Source organism: Rhinatrema bivittatum, chromosome 16 (assembly GCF_901001135.1).
Source record: "Rhinatrema bivittatum chromosome 16, aRhiBiv1.1, whole genome shotgun sequence".
NCBI classification, from domain to species: Eukaryota; Metazoa; Chordata; class Amphibia; order Gymnophiona; family Rhinatrematidae; genus Rhinatrema; species Rhinatrema bivittatum.
Window position 1 is genome coordinate 8712671 of NC_042630.1, and position 16804 is coordinate 8729474.

The 16804-nt window shown below is 50.6% G+C and overlaps 1 protein-coding gene across 3 annotated transcripts in view; it reads left to right on the forward strand.

Moving 5' to 3' along the window:
* Positions 1–16804, forward strand: part of CHD8 (chromodomain helicase DNA binding protein 8) — a 51920-nt gene that overhangs the window by 8968 nt on the left and 26148 nt on the right. For all 3 annotated transcript variants that reach the window (XM_029580136.1, XM_029580138.1, XM_029580137.1), the window contains exons 2-15: positions 2499–3374; positions 3587–3934; positions 10136–10506; positions 11313–11430; positions 11711–11890; positions 12148–12216; positions 13413–13468; positions 13789–13990; positions 14105–14242; positions 14335–14456; positions 14952–15195; positions 15435–15611; positions 15857–16000; positions 16320–16575. In XM_029580136.1, the coding sequence (XP_029435996.1) occupies positions 2628–3374; positions 3587–3934; positions 10136–10506; positions 11313–11430; positions 11711–11890; positions 12148–12216; positions 13413–13468; positions 13789–13990; positions 14105–14242; positions 14335–14456; positions 14952–15195; positions 15435–15611; positions 15857–16000; positions 16320–16575 (3172 nt within the window). In that variant the 5' untranslated portion in view covers positions 2499–2627. The remainder of the gene's footprint in view (positions 1–2498; positions 3375–3586; positions 3935–10135; positions 10507–11312; positions 11431–11710; positions 11891–12147; positions 12217–13412; positions 13469–13788; positions 13991–14104; positions 14243–14334; positions 14457–14951; positions 15196–15434; positions 15612–15856; positions 16001–16319; positions 16576–16804) is intronic.

Below are 16804 nucleotides of genomic sequence, written 5' to 3' on the forward strand. Positions count from 1 at the left end.
CCCTTATTATATTTATATAAGTCTTAAAAAACCTGAAACCTCTCCTTCACGCTAGTGACTTCCGCACTGTCGTCCAGCCTACACTGGCATCCAAGATGGATTACTGTAACTTCCTCTTTCTTGGCCTACCCTACTCCTCCTTAAAGCCCCTCCAAATGCTACAGAACACTGTAGCCAGAACCCTCTCCAACGCTCACAAATACGACCATATTTCCCCTATACTGAAGGACCTACACTGGCTCCCTATTCCCTCCCGCATGCTCTTTAAATCCCTGACCATTATCCATAAAGCCTTATATTCCCATCACTCCAACTGGCTGGTAGATCCCCTCCAATTTGCCTGCTCGAATCGACCGACAAGGACCACTAACAAAGGGTCCCTCCATGTGCCATCCCTAAAGAAAGCGCACCTCACAGCTACAAGGGATCGGGCGCTCTCCATTGCTGGACCTATGCACTGGAACTCACTCCCAACCCACCTCAGACTTGAACCTTGCATCACCAGATTCAGAGCCCAGCTCAGAACCTGGCTATTCAAACAAGCCTTTCCCCAACACCCCTGATGAATATTGAATTGTGATGGATCATGACCTGAATTTGACTATGACCCTGTTCTTATGACATTATAGTTCACTTGTTAATTGTTCCTGTGCTTCTCTGCTCTTCTTCTGGTTTTTTGTACCCCCTACCCTTCCCCTGTTATTTGTAATTTCCGTTGCTTTTGTTCCATGTAAACCGAGGTGATGTTTTGACTAACACCGGTATAGAAGACTCTTTAAATAAATAAATATCCTGCCCTTTGACACTTCAAAGCATATTATAAAAATATTTAGTAGCAGATTCATTCAGGTACTGTAGGTATTTCCCTGTCCCCAGAGGGCTCACCATCTGAGTTTATACTTGAGGCAATGGAGGGTGAAGTAACAAGATGCAGCAGTGGGATTTGGACCCTGACTTCTCTGGTTTGCATCCTGCCGCTGTAACCACTTCATTGTTGCCTTCTCTGTATTGTCTTTTCTAGTTCCGCCTAACCTATTTTGAGATGGGGCAACCAGATCTGCACCCAGTGCTCATGTTTGGATCATGGATTGATAGCGAGGCATTATGATATCCTCTGTTTTATTCTTTACTCCTCACCAGATAATTCTTGGCATTCTATTTATTTTTTTGACTGCCGCAGCACACTGAGCTGAGGATTTCAGGATCCTTTTTGTGGTTGCAGAGGAATCATTTTTAATATGGAACCCAGCATTGTGTACTTGTGATCCATGTTCCCTCCAAAGAGTGAGACTAGGTGTGTGCTAATTTTTGGGTTTTTTTTTTTTTTCATCTGAGCAACAATTTTTGAGCACCAGTATTAGCTCTGCATTTCTGTTTATAGCTCAGAGAAAAAAAGTATGTGAGCAATAAAGTAAAACCTGTGAGTGACCCTCCGAAATGTATTAGTGATCGCTCGTGCTCAGTTTAGATGGAACTATGGAGGGATTATCTTTCCCTATATGCACCACTTTGCGTTTTTCTACATTAAATTTCACCTCCATAGATATGTCCAGTCTCAGAAGGTCCTTCGTAGTTCCTCATAATCCGCTGCTCTTTTAACAGCTTTGAATAATTTTGCATCTGCAGATTTTATCGCCTTGCTCATTGCTTCCTTTCTCAGACCATTGATGAACATGTTTAACAGCACAGGCCCCAGTAAGGATCCCTGCTTTCCTCGAACGACCTTGTTCCATTTGGAAAACTGACCATTTAGTCTATTCTGTTTCCTGTCTTTTCACCACTTACCGATCCACAGCAGGACACTGCCTCCTATCCCATGAGTTTCTCATTTCCTGTGGAGTATCTCATGGGGACCTTTGTCAAATGCCTTCTGAAAATCCAAATATACTACATCAGCCTGCTTTATCTTTATTCAGATTTACTGGTGATGTTCTTTTGTTCTTTTTTAATGTCTGTTTTCTTGTAATCTGCTTAGAACAGTTGAAAGGAGGATAAGTGAAATAGAAATTATTTTAAATAAATAAATGCATGTTTATTTACACTGCCAAATAAGTCTAAAATTTAGTAAGGCAAGACTTCCCCTTGCTAAACCCATGTTGACTCTTCCCCTTTAAGCCATATCTGTCTATATGTCCAGTGATTTTGCATTTAAGAATAATTTTAACTCCTGCCTTTTGGCACATCGAGGTGGATTACCCCTAGATAGTCTACCAGTTTGCCTGGCACTGATGTCTCAAGGAGACCTTCAGAAGCAGTGGCTTAAAAATGCTGTGGCCCCCCCATCTGTGGGCATCTTATTTTTTGAGAACGTCTCCAGTATCTGGCAGGAGAGTTTATTTAGCCAACCATTTTTTTTTTTAAATTCCATCACTGACAAACGTTATTTATCTGCCATAATCTGTGTAAAAAAAACAAAAAACCCCACAAGGATTACCGGACACCTTGCCTATGTTTTTGGCCTTGCTTTTGACCTCTCGTTGTCTCCTTGTTCTCTGCAGGAGTTCTCTCCTTTTGAGTTTCGATGCTGTCCCATGAACACTGATCTCCTGGCAGGCAGTGGTGCGTTTCTTTTCCTACCCCTTTTTGGTTCTTGAGGAGATTGGAACCTGCGAGGGTCCTCCCTGGACATGGCGGACCCTATCATGGACCTCTTTGATGACCCCAACCTCTTTGGGCTGGACTCACTGACGGAGGAGGCCTTTGGCCAAAGTGGGCCAGACCCCATGGACGATGCCTTGGGCCTGACTGGCATCTTGGACCCATTGGGCCAGTTGGTTCAGGACTCTGGCGTTTTATTGAAAAACACTCCACCGGAGCCCCCAGCGCCGCAGCCACCGCCTCCGCTGCCAGCGGCGCCAGAATCCTTAATCCTGCATGACTACACAGCACAGCCAGCCAACCCTCAGCCAGCACCCGCTATCCAGATACAGCCTGGGCTCATCCAGCTCACCAAGGGCCAGGAGGTCCTCGAGCAAGGCAACCCCTTCATGGGTGTGTCAGCTGGCGGAGGCGGGCAGCCACAAGCACAAAAGATTGTTATCCTCAAAGCGCCAGCTGGGATGTCGGTGGCTGGCCAACCGTTGACGCTCGGGAGCACGCAGTCCGCTAATGGGGGTAAGGTGACATTCGCCAAGGTGCTGACGGGTACACCACTGCGGCCGGGGGTCTCCATTGTTTCTGGCAACGCTGTGCTGGCCGCCAAGCTGACGACGGGACCAGGGGGAGCACAGAGAGTGGTGCAAGCTAGTCGGCCAGTGAAACAGATGCTGCTGCAGCCTCTAAAGAGTCAGGTGACACCGGGCAACACTGCAATCGCAGGGTCAGGAGGAGTTGCATTGAAACCCGGGGTTACATTGACCTCCTCCCCAGCACAGGTAAGTACTGGTGTCAGTCAAATCTTCTGCTTGTCCGGGTCCCCTTTGATCACATTTCTCCCTATCCACCTCTTTCCCCCCTCCATTCTGGCTCTGGGCAGTACCTGCTGTCTGTCTGTCTGTCTATCCTTCGTCTGTCTCCCATGTTTCATGCTCCATCACTGCTCCAGTAGTCAGAATGTCTTCCCGTTTTTGTTTTTTCTTGTCTTTAGGGAGAATCGAAGCGGATCACCCTGGTCCTGCAGCAGCCATCCCAGATGGGGGCAGGTGGACAGATGGGACCCCGCCACCTCGTCCTGGGCAGCCTTCCCGGAAAGATCGTGCTGCAGGGTACCCAGTTGGCAGCACTGACACAGGCTAAAAACACGCCAGGCCAGCCCCCCAAGGTCGTGACCATCCAGCTGCAAGTCCAGCAGCCCCCCCAGCAGCAGGAGCAGCAGCCACAGAAGATCCAGATTTTGCAGCAGGCGCCCGCACAGCCGCTGATGGTATCCTCCGCTGCCACCCAGGCTGTGCCCCAGCGCCTTGCCCTGCCCCTCAAAGTGGTGCTACAGCCACAGGTAAGGCCCCCGCCACCAACCTCTGACCCAGCTCGGCAGTGACCTGGGATGAGTTCTTTTATCTCCCTGTCCTCTCGTCCAACCTTTGGCCCTCACTGATTCTCCTGTGTCCCCTGGGGGAGTCATTTTAATTCCCTGGGCCTCAGTTCAAATCCCAAGTGACCGGGGGAGGAGTCATTTTCTCTCCTGGTGCCCTAGTTTCAGGAGTGACTCTACAGTCCGCGCTTTCGACCACTTTATAAAACGCAGATATCTCCTTTGGTGATGAAATAGGATGTGAAGTAACCAAATGAAACGTTCCCTGTTTTAATTTAATCCTGCTGTTTTCAACATCTGACTGAGAGAAAGGAGGATGCTAAGATACAAACACAGAGACTCCCTTTCCCAGAATACAGCTGATTCATCACACAATAGCAGGAAAGTGCCATCTCTGTAATTGTGCTCACTACAGTGGAAGCCAGTGGGACACTGCACCTTTTAATAAAAGGACCACAACTGCTGAAGCCGGTCCCTAAGCCCATAGGATAAGTTAACTAGCACGAACTTCAGCTAAGGTTTATTGGGCTTCTCGTAAGTGCTTCGTGCACAACTGAAAGATATCTGCAGGTTTTCATAAAACCCTGCTTTGATAAAGTAAAGAAACGGTTATACTAACATCTCAATGGACAGTACAGATAATTTCAATTAAAAAAGAATAAAAAAAGCTTTCCTAGCGTGTGGCCAGATGGACTCAGGACCGATGGGGTTATGCTCCCCTGCCAGCAGATGGAGATGGAGTAAGCCTGTAAAGCTGACATCCCAGTACATATACCCTTGCAGTGACCTCAGCCCTCCAGTATCCTCCATTTCCCAGTACGTACCAGGATCAGTCCAGAGAAGTGGGTGGTGCATCCCTACCAGCAGGTGGAGTCGGAGAACAAAGCTTTGGGCACTGCCATATATACAGGAGCGCCACCCGCAGTCCCTCAGTATTTCTCTGACTCCAGCAGATGCTGGACGTACCTCTCCTCAATGGGGATTGTTGCACCTTTTGGAAGGAGAAATTCCATATTCTAAATTGGAGAAAGATCAAGCCCCGCTCTCCTGCGCTGATACCTAAGGGTCCCTCCCCCAGCTGAGAATTCCTGAGGTTGATTTCGGAGATCCCTCAGAGGTGGGCCCTGGTCCGGTAGCTGCTTTGGCAGCAGTGGCAGGAAGCCGACCATGTCGGTGATGGCCAAAGCCCTCTCCCCCCTCAGCCAGAGACAGTCTCCAGGTAAGTTTAAAAACCTTCACTAACTCAGAGACGATTAGAGGGATTTTCGGTAGGACTTCCCCTCCCCCCCCCCCCCCCCCCCCCCCCCCCCCCCCAGAGAACACACAACTACCGCTGCCAATGGCGCCGCCAACCAAGAAACCTAACCGCCTTGCTCTCTGCAATGCCTGCCATGTTATAGCCTCTCAGGCGTCAGCACTGTGAGGAAGCCCAAGGAGAATTGGCCTCCTCGGACTTTACTAAGCCAGGCTCCTCCCATTCGGACGATGGATTGGTCATTCCCTTAACTGGAAGTACACCAGACCTCAGTATCCCCTTGACTGGGTCATTCGTGGGAAAGGGAAATTCAACTGGTCCCACCCCAGTGCCTCCTGGATTAAGCATGGATGTTGCTGCCTTTTCCTGGGTGGAGTTTTCCCAGGGACTTCAAACCTTCATACAGGCACAGTCTGCTGCCTCACTTGCCCCTGTCTGGACGGAACCTCAGCTGGTGTCCCCTCCCTCTCCCATTCCTACCGGTAGATCCCGAGGCATGCCTCATCTTACCAAGGGTAGTTGATTGGGGCATCCCATTCCAGATTAGAAGCAAGTTTTAAAAGGTGCAGGGCACTGGAAACTCTATACCCTCTGGACCCAGTGATAAGAGAACGTTTGTGTTTCCCTAAAGTGATTGCACTGGTCTGTGCGTTATCTAAGCGAACAACTGTCTCGGTGGAGGGAGGAGCAGCCTTAAAAGATGTGAATGATAGACTGATTGAGTCTATTCTTAAAGAAGCCTTTGAAGTAGTTGCAATGACCTTACAGATTGCTTCTTGTTGCGCTCTGGTGGCTCGTTCATGTCTGCTTCTCTCTCAGGAGATTGATGACTTGAGGGTGAATCCCAAAGCAGTTATGAACCCACTGCTGCCTTTTTAGCAGACGCAGGCTGTGATTTAGTCCGTACGGCCAGAGGAGTGACCTCAGTGGTGGCAGCCAGATGACAGCTATGGCTGCGGAACTGATCAACTGAAACAACCTCCAAAGCTAATCTTACAAAGATGCCCTTTAAAGGATCACTCCTGTTCGGGAGCGAGTTGAAAAAGCTGACCAGTAAATAGGCCGGTTCCACGATTACCGGAAGAGAAGAGGAAGCAACTGCAGTGCCCCTTGCCTTTGGGGGGTCATTCCAGGGGTTCCCAGCATTTTCGCCCTTATAGAAATTCGACATTTTAGAGGTCTCAACACCTGGGGGAGGTCCCAGCCATTTTGTACCCAGTAGGTTTGGGTTCAGGCTTGTCCCAAACCCCACAGTGAGATTTTACCAACCCATCTTTGGGACAAAGAGATAGGGGATGTCTGTCTCTCTTACCAATGGTGGGTCAAGATTACTTTGGACAAATGGGTACTGGAAGTCATACAAGAAGGGTATGCGCTGGAATTCCACAGCATATGTGGATGTATTCATGATGTCTCCTTTCCACTCCCAGCACAAGAAGCAGGGCAGCGGAGATTACACTTCTAAGGCTCCCCAGGATGAGGGCTGTGATCCCAGTACCTACACCCCAGGAAAATACGGGGCATTATTCCATCTATTTCGTTGAACCCAAGAAGGAAGGTTCCTTTCACCCCATTCTGGACCTCAAGAGAGTCATCCGTTATGTGCATGTGAATTATTTTCACATAGAGACCTTGCGCTCCGATATAATGGCCATACAACCGGAAGAGTTCCTAACCTCCCTGGACCTATTTGAGGCCTAACTACATATTTCAATCTGACAGGATCACCATTTCCTACACTTTGCAGTGCTGGGTCGTAATTATCAGTTTCGGGCATTGAACTTTGGCTTAACTACCACCCCCAGAACTTTTCCAGGATTATGGTGGTCATGGTGGCAGCATTGAGAAAAGATGGGATCCTGGTGCACCCATACTTGGGTGGTTGGCTGATCCGGGCCAAGTCCATGGAAGAAAGCCTCCTGGTGACCAACAAGATGATCTCCTTGTTACAGGAACGCGATTGGATAGTAAACCTTTCCAAGAGCAGCCTCAAGCCTTCCCAGTCCTTGGAGTATATAGGAGCCCGGTTCAACACCAGCTGGGACAATGTCTTTCTTCCATTCTCTTGGATACAGAAGTTGACATACCAGGTGTGTCAGTTGGTGAACATGGTACGCCCGACGGTGTGGAGCTATCTCCAAGTTCTCAGTTTGATGGCGGCAACCCTGGAAGTAGTGCCATGGGCGAGGGCACACATGCGTCGTCTTCAAAGCTCATTGCTATCACGTTGGAACCCACAGTCCCAAGACTATTTGGTTTGTCTCCACTTACCAAGGGGAGTCTGCTGTCTCCTTCAGTGGTGGTTACAGGAAGCTCTCTCTGTCCTCCATGAACTGACAGATGCGAGTCTCCAGGGCTGGGGAGCCCACTGTCAAGAGCTGGTAGCCCAGGAACGTTGGACAGAAGAAGAGGCCCTCTGGACCATCAGTTGCCTGGATGCTCGGCCAGTCAGATTGGCGTGTTTACAGTTTAGCCACAGACTCCAGGGTCAGGCGGTCTGCGTGATGTCTGACAACACAACGATAGTGACCTACATCAATTGCCAGGGAGGAACCAAGAGCCAGCAAGTATCACAGGAGATAGACCTCCTTGTGGAGTGGGTGGAAGCACATCTCCAGATGATCTCAGCCTCCCGCTTTGCAGGAAAAGACAATGTCTGAACAGACTTTCTAAGCTGGGAGAATCTGGATCTGGGAGAGTTGGATTTGTCGGCTAAAGCGTTTCAACTGATAGTAGATCGTTGGGGCCTCCCTTCAATCGACCTGCTAGCTCCATTCCAAAATGCGAAGATTCCTCGATACTTCAGTCGCAGAAGAGATCCATGGTCCCTGGGAGTCTGCGCTCTCATTCAGATCTGGCTGGAAGTCAAGTTGCTATACGCCTTCCCTCCATGACCCCTGTTGGGCAGGGTCATTCACAGAATCGAGCACCACAGGGGACTAATCCTGCTAGTAGCTCCAGATTGGCCCAAACGTCTGTGGTATGCGCACATGTGGAGGCTCCTGGTAGAGAAACCCCTGCACCTCCAACCGCACAGAGACCTGCTACAGCAGGGACCAATCCTTCATGAGGATCTGACTCTATTCTGTCTTATGGTCTTGCCCTTGAGAGGGCTTGTCTGAAAAAGCAGGGATATTCTGTGGTAGTAATTATCACCTTTCTCTGTGCTCAGACGTTCTCTACGTCCCTAGCATACGTGCGGGTCTGGAGATATTTGAGGCCTGATGCAAGGAATGTATGTCTCCCTTTGGGTGGTCAAAATCCCACTAATTCTGGAATATTTGCAGGACGGCTTGAATAAAGGTTTGGCCCTTAACTCCTTGACAGTGCAGGTAGTAGCTCTCTCCTGTTACAGGGGTAAAGTGAATGAGGTCTCCCTGTTGGCTCATCTGGACGTGGCTCATTTTCTGAAGGGGGTGAAGCACCTTCGGCCTCCCGTTCGGTTGCCAGTTCCCTTGTGGGATCTTAATTTAGTACTGGAATTTTTGGCAGGTCCTTCTTTTCGGCCGCTGTGCAGTCTTTGTTCCTGGTAGTTATAAGCTCGGCATGTCGCATCTCTGAACTGCAAGCATTGTCATTCCAGAAGCCTCTTTTCCGTATGACTCCAGGGGCATTGCTGCTATGTACTGTTCCGTCCTTCTTGCCCAAGGTAGTCTTGGAGTTTAATTTGAACCAGTCCATTTCCTTGCCATCCCTAGTTAAACTCGAGGACATTGAAGGAATGTCTGCTCCTACATCATTTGGATGTCAAGAGGCTTTTAGTGTGGTATCTGGAAGTCTCAGAACCGGTCTGAAAGACGGACCGCCTGTTTATTCTTCACAGAGGAAGGAAACTGGGTGAATCAGCTTCACGGGCTACCATAGCTCACTGGATTAAGGAGGTGATCATGGGATCCTATGTGGAAGCTGTAAAGCCATTACCCTCTCAGATTACAGCTCATTCCACTAGGGCTCAGACTGCTGTCTCCTGTCGATATCTGCCGGGCAGCGACATGGTCCTCCGTGCACACCACCTCCCAAGTTTTATCGCCTGGACATACAGGTCCGAGAGAACGCAACCTTTGCACGGGCAGTGTTGACTGGACCGCGGGCAGCCTCCCTCACTGAATGGGAGTAGCTTTTGTACATCCCATTGGTCGTGATTCCATCTAGCTACACACTGAGAAATGAAGAAATTACTTAACTGGTAATTTCGTTTTTCCTTCGTGTAGACAGAAGGACTCTGCATCCCACCCTCAGCTGCCCAAGATCTGCACCACGAGGTCCTCCTGTGGAATGGGCCTCAAATCCAAGGGATCACAGGTAAATGTTCATCCAGTCCCTAGATTAAGGTACCTGTATTCTTACAGGAGTTCAGTGTTTATGGTTGCTTGCGTACAGTTACGGTTATCCATTTTTAATTAAGTCCTTTCACTAGTATGCCCACAGTGGCTTTTGAAGAGAATACTGAATGGCTGCGGGGATATATGGAGGGTGATGTCAGCTTTGCAACCTGACTTCATCTACTGGCTGGGGAGCACAACCCTGAGCCCATCTGTGTACACTAAGGAAAACGAAATTATCAGTTAAGTAATTTCTCCATTTTGGATACTCCCCACAACTTTTGTTTCCAATAAAAGACCATTTTTTTGCCATCCCTGGTAGGTCCCTTCCAAAATATGTGAGCATTTCTAGAAATGCTGAAAAAATTGTTGGTTCTGGATGGAATTTGCCCGTCCCTTTGTCTGGATTCTAGCCTCCTAACTTATTAACCAGCTAGAATTTAGCTGTTTAGATGAATAACTATTACGTTTTCCGTCAAATGGCTTTTGAATATGGACCTCATGACCTTTCTTAGCCAATCTGCTTTTGCTATGTAATTTTTTTTTTTCCTCTTCTGTTTCTTTCTCTCCTGCTCCCCTCTCTCTCAGGCTGGATCTTCTCAGGGGGGCTCCCCAGGCCTCTCCGTGGTGAAGGTCCTCACGGCCAGCGAGGCGGCAGTGGCGCTCTCCTCCTCGGCCCCTTCCGGGAGGCAGGAGAGCCGAAAGCTGGAGCACCAGAAGAAGCAGGAGAAAGCCAACCGCATCGTGGCAGAGGCCATCGCCCGGGCCAGGGCTCGTGGGGAGCAGAACATTCCCCGGGTGCTGAACGAAGACGAGCTGCCCACTCTGCGGCTCGACGAGGAGGGGGAGAGAAAGAAGAGGAAGAATCCGCGGGGAGGTGGAGGGAGCAAGGAGGAGAAGCTGAAGAAGCCCAAGGTGGCACCTGGCAGTAGCAAATCGAAGAACAAGTCCAAGGCCAGGTGAGTCCGGGTCAAAGAAGGGAGGGGACGTTGAGCATTGGGGCTTTTGAGAAGTGGGATGAAGGTATTCTTCCTCCTCTTTCGGGGAGGTGGGGGGGAGAACAAGCTATAGTGATGGTGGTGTTGGGGGGTCCATAATCTGGATTCCATGCCGGTTGTGATACCTTTCTTGGTCCCCCTTGCATCATTCATACATGATGATATTTCTTAGCTTTTAGAGAACGCATGGGTCTCTTCTGCAGGTGCAGGGGGGCCTTTTGTAGTCTCAAAACCTTATTTACAGCATCTTGGGATAATCCATATGTGGCTCTGATGAACGATGTCGTACCCTGCAGAGAATCCGGTTGTTACAAGGCTGGGAGCGACTCCTCACTATCTGCTGGCCACTGTGCCAGTTGAAGGGCTGTCTGCTCTACAAGTATTTTTTGCTTACCTAGCGAGTAGCCAGATGGAGTCCGGACCAATGGGTTATGTGCCCCCCTGCTGGCAGATGGAGACGGAGTCAGGTTTCAAAGCTGACGTCACCCTAGATTCACCCCTTAGAGGACAAAAGCCACCCGTGACTGTTCCACACTTGCATTGGAGGGGGAGAGAAAGGGATGGTGGTGTTGGGGGTCCATAATCTGGATTCCATGATACCTTTCTTGGTCCCCCACGCTAGCCCCCCCCTGGACCTTTGTATGGGGGTCAGCAACTGATTTACTCGCTGGAGATCCTGCGTCCCTTAACCTGTGTTACGTTCATTGATGTAGTGAGTGCAGAAATGGAAATGTGTTTTATTTTGTTTCTCCACTTCCCCTCCCCAGCACGATCACCCCCATTGTGGGAAAGAAACGGAAGAGGAATGCCTCCTCCGATAACTCTGACGTGGAGCTGATGCCGGCGCAGTCCTCCCCCCAGGAGGAAGACGAGAGCAGCATCCAGGTAACTGGAGGGAGGAGGGTGGAGCGGGGCCTTTTCTGGCTGCTTCGGTCATCTCTGCTCTCTTTGGGGGGGTGGGGGATTGGAGGCTGAGCGACTTTAGTTCGTGGAGCCCTGCAAGAATGGATTTAATTTAGGAGGGGGGGAGAAAAGTGTGCCTGTTCCGTCGTCCCCCGGCCACTCCGCTTGCTGCAGATTAGAAAGCAGACGTCTGAGTGCATATGGGGGGGGGGGGGGCGGAAGGGGAACCCCTGCTGATGCCTCCTGCTGGTCTCTTCTGCAGAAGAGGCGCTCTAACCGGCAGGTGAAGCGAAAGAAGTACACGGAGGACCTGGACATCAGGATCACGGACGACGAGGAGGAGGAAGAGGTGGATGTGACGGGGCCCGTGAGGCCGGAGCCTCTGCTGCTGCCAGAGGTGCCCCCGGAGAGTGAGGTCTTGCCGTCCATGCAGTTCTTTGTGGTGCGTACAAGCTTTTCCTCCTCCCCCTCCTCCTCCTGCCTTCATCACCTCTCCCCCCCCCCCCCCCCCCCCCCCTTTCCGCCACTTCTCCTCCTCTTCTCGTTCAAAGCCTGAGGAATCCTGCAGAGTGGGCGCACAAGGCCACCCCCGCTTAAAGCCCGGAGACGTCCTGAAGCGCCGCGGCGGGAGGGTAGAATCGCGGGGTTGGGGCCAGCGCGGAAGCCGCCATTTACCCAGTTCCTGTCTTTGCCCTGCAGGAGAATCCGAGTGAGGAGGATGCTGCCATCGTAGACAAAATCCTCTCCATGAGGGTAGTGAAGAAAGAGGTGAGGACTCTCGCAGGCATCACTCGCAAGCGAACCAAGGGGCCGATGCAAAATTAAAAAAAAAAGCACTGAAACGCACCCAGGCACCTCTCTCTCCTGGGGGCCCATGCAATATTTAAATTAGGGGTCGTGCTGCCGAGGAGAGGTCGGCTGTCCACGGGTTAAGAAAACGGATGCTGAATTCATCAGCGTACGATTTTCTAACCGGCGCCCAGCCAGGGGTTAGGGAAACGCCCGCTGGTTAACTGAGCGTCTCTTTCCCTAACCTGACCGCCAGCTTTTTTTTTTTTTTAAATCTTTTAAACTTTTGGTTCCTCCGACTTAATATTTTCTGCTTTTCTGTAGAATTTTTTGGGGTGCTCAGAAATTAACGCCTGCTCTGGGTAGGCGTTAATTTCTGAATGTAAAAATGTGCAGGTTGGACGCACTTTTTTTTTTTTTTTTTTTGAACATGGGGTGACTAATAGCCTCACTGACGTGCACTTGCAAGTAATGAGCGCTATTAGTTTCGGGGCGCGTTGGATGTGCGTCACGGACGCGCTAATCCCCTCCTAGCATAAGGGGCTGTGGACGCCCATCCGACCGTGGATCCCTGAGTGTCCCTGTGTCTTTGGTCATAATTACGTAGGCCATTCCCCGTACGTACCCGGATCAGTCCAGGACAGCTGGGTTTTGCCTCCCCACCAGCAGATGGAGACAGAAGACGACTTTGCGGACTCTGTCCTATACCCCTGAGGTGCCACCTAGTGTCTGCCAGTATTCTTCTGTCTCCAGCAGATGGTGGAGGTGTCTCTCGGTGGTGCTAAGTTAGGGAGTTGGTTCTTTAGCTTAGTGCTGCTGCTGTTCTTCAGGTTCGGGAACTTGGTAGGGTTCCTTCCATTTAAAAAAAAAAAAAAAAAAAAAAAAGGCAGTGCAGCATTTAGCCTTCCAGGGGGTTGTCGGGTCCTGGTGGGACCATCCCCCCTGGTATTAGAGGCCGCAGACCTCCTAAAGGAATATTCTGATATCTGGGCAGCCATGTCCCCATCATGTGAACAGGTAGCAGAGTGCAGCTTTTTCATTCCTCCCAATACGAATTTCTTTTTAGACGAGATCTAGCATCTTCAGACTCCCGGCATGTACCCGGTGGACCCTCTGGGCATGTTCTTACCTCTCTGCATTCTGTCTGGTAATCTTTCTGTCTCCGTCCTTCACAGCTGCCCTCTGGCTTATACATCGAAGCTGAGGAGTTCTTTGTCAAGTACAAGAACTAGTAAGTTCCTCGTCCACCCTATACCTGCCCTCCCTCCTCTTCCCTGATGGCTCATATCTGCACTGTGAGTTGGGGGTATAGGGTGTGCTAGGATGACTGTGGGTAGATTTTGTTTCTGTCCCCTAAGTTTGTATCTGCACCGGGAGTGCAGAGGAAGATGGGAAAGAACGCACAGCACTGTGGGTAACGTCTGCTCCCTTCCACCACTCAAGCTTGCATCTGCACTTTTCGGCTCCACCCATGTTGTTTTGGGGCGGTGGAGAGATGTCACAGTGATGGTGGGAAACGGCTGGTGTTTTTTTTTTTTGCCCCTGTCCCAGCTCCTACCTGCACTGCGAGTGGGCTACCATTGAGCAACTGGAGAGAGACAAACGCATCCACCAGAAGTTGAAGCGGTTCAAGGCCAAGATGGCTCAGATGCGGCACTTTCTGCCTGAGGACGAGGAGCCCTTCAACCCAGACTACGTGGAGGTGGATCGGATCCTGGATGAGTCGCACAGCATCGACAAGGACAACGGGGAGGTGAGGGGGAGAAGTACAACTGGATTATTGCCTCCCAGGGACAGGGCTGCCCCCCCCCCCTGCTGGCTGGGCCCAGTCCTAACACTAACCATAACCCGTCTGTGTGTCCCTCAGCCAGTGATTTATTACCTGGTGAAGTGGTGCTCTCTCCCTTACGAGGACAGCACGTGGGAGCTGAAGGAGGATGTGGAGGAAGGGAAAATTGAAGAATTCAAACGCATCCAGTCGCGACAGCCGGACCTGAAGAGGGTGGTGAGTGTTGTGCGCCAGCCGCGCTTCTGCGTGCTTGCTGCCACCAAAGCTACATTCACACTTTTTTTTTCTCTCTCTCTCTGTCTCGGAAGGTCCGTCCTGCTTCCACGTCTTGGAGGAAACTGGAGCTCTCACGGGAATACCGGAACGGGAACCAGCTGCGGGAGTACCAGCTGGAAGGGGTCAACTGGCTCCTCTTCAACTGGTACAACAGGTGAGATGGGAGTTACGAGGATTGATGGGGAGGGATCCCAAAGAAATGTAACACTCGGCCAGTACTGCACTGCATCAGTGCAGCAATCTCAGTCGCTCAAAAAAGTGGCCTTCCATTATTAAGTAAAAGGGAAGAACCAGTCTCAGAGTTCGACTTTGTCTTTCAAACTAGTACTGACAAAAGCCCTTCTTTTGTTAGGCAGGGAAAAGCAACCCACTCCTGAAGCCTTCACCCCTGCGTTTTTATAGTGCTTCCATTTTAAGGATCCCCAGGCACCTCGGGACTAGTGGTTGCAGTCAATCAAGTCAAAACCTAAAGTGCTCTATAATGTTTTTCACCTATGTTGTTCCTTTTGTTCTTTTCTTCTTTCTCTGCCTTTTGTTTACGCCTTCCTTTTATACTCCCATACTATCTCCGTTCCTCTCTTCTTCTTTTTTTTCCCCTCCTTAACTTTTGTCTCCCTTCCCCCTTCCTTCGCTGACTCTGGCACCACAGGCAGAACTGCATCCTGGCGGATGAGATGGGTCTGGGGAAGACGATCCAGTCCATCACCTTCCTGCAGGAGGTGTACAGCGTGGGCCTCCGGGGGCCCTTCCTGGTCATCGCTCCTCTCTCCACCATCACCAACTGGGAACGGGAGTTCTCGGGCTGGACCAAAATGAACACTATCGTGTACCACGGGAGCCTGGCCAGCCGCCAGATGATACAGCAGTACGAGATGTACTGCAAGGACTCAAAGGTAGGCCGCGCCCTGTCCTGTTCTGCAGTTAGGTGTGTGAGGCCGCCCAGAAAATGAGAACGGATTCTGAAGACACATTCTCAGCCCTGAATGGCATTTTAGAAGGCCTGCATCCCAGAAGGAGCTTAGTGCGACTAATGCTCTTCCACTTTTATGGATTACGGGTTGAATCGATGCACAGACGTTTTGGTCCGACTGGAACTGGCTGACGTGTGCTATGTCTTTAAACCTTCCTCCAGGGCCGCCTTATCCCTGGCGCATACAAGTTTGATGCACTGATCACGACCTTCGAGATGGTGCTGTCGGACTGTCCTGAGCTGCGTGAGATAGAATGGCGCTGTGTCATCATCGATGAGGCTCACCGACTGAAGAACCGCAACTGTAAACTCCTGGACAGCTTGAAGCACATGGACCTGGTGAGGCAGCCAGGCGTGTGGAGAATAGATAAGAGACCGGGGCTTGCTTATAATCGAGCACGGAAGTTGATTAGCCAGCCCTTTCCCTAACTGGGAGGTTGTGGGTGTGGAACATGCACTGAAGCCGGTGGCAGTGGAAGAAGCATTAGCTTCGTAGCATTTTGAATGTGCTTCGTGCCGGAAGGTTAGTGTTTGAGATTTTTCCATTGATTTCCTTCTCCTTTTTCTTGCTGTTTTTCGGCCAGGAGCACAAGGTCCTGCTGACGGGCACCCCTCTTCAGAACACGGTGGAGGAGCTCTTCAGCCTCCTGCACTTCCTGGAGCCTTCCCAGTTCCCCTCAGAGTCAGAATTCCTCAAAGACTTTGGCGACTTGAAGACCGAGGAGCAGGTAGGCCTTGGGGAGTGTGTGTTCGTATGGCTCCACCCCTTCTCGCCTTGCGGCACTGCTTTTCCAAAGTCTGTCCCCGTGGCCTGGAATTGGAGAGAGCCGCTCTCTGAATGCTGTAACACTCTTCAGCGTGAACCCATGGGTTTTTCCTGTCGTTTTCTCTTATTTTGTGAAATACCTTTTTGTATTCCTGGAATGCCTTTAGCTAGCAAAAGCTGAAATTCCAGGCAGGGATGTGAGTGTTTGGTGGCGACAGACGCGAGTGGAATATTTAACCCTTCCCTCTTGCTCCCTCCTCCCCCAACCCACACCCTCTCAGGTGCAGAAACTGCAGGCCATCCTAAAGCCTATGATGCTACGGCGACTGAAAGAGGACGTGGAGAAGAACCTGGCGCCGAAGCAGGAGACCATCATTGAGGTGGAGCTGACTAACATCCAGAAAAAATATTACCGGGCCATCCTGGAGAAGAACTTCAGCTTCCTGTCGAAAGGCGCTGGGCAGTCCAACATGCCCAACCTGCTGAACACCATGATGGAGCTGAGGAAATGTTGTAACCACCCGTACCTCATCAATGGTGAGTGACCCCCGTGGGTCATCCACACACTTGCACACACATCGTGCTCCCCTTGATGAAGGCGAGGGGGCAGTGTAACTCGCTGTGCCGTTTATGGTGGGAGATCCCAGGGATCATCCGAACGCTTGTTGGACGCTTTCACGTTTTTGTGTTCTACAGATTGACTTTTTCTTCTTACGGGGAAGGCTGTTGCTTGCTTCGGGAAGGGGGGGGGGGGGGTGCAAGGATG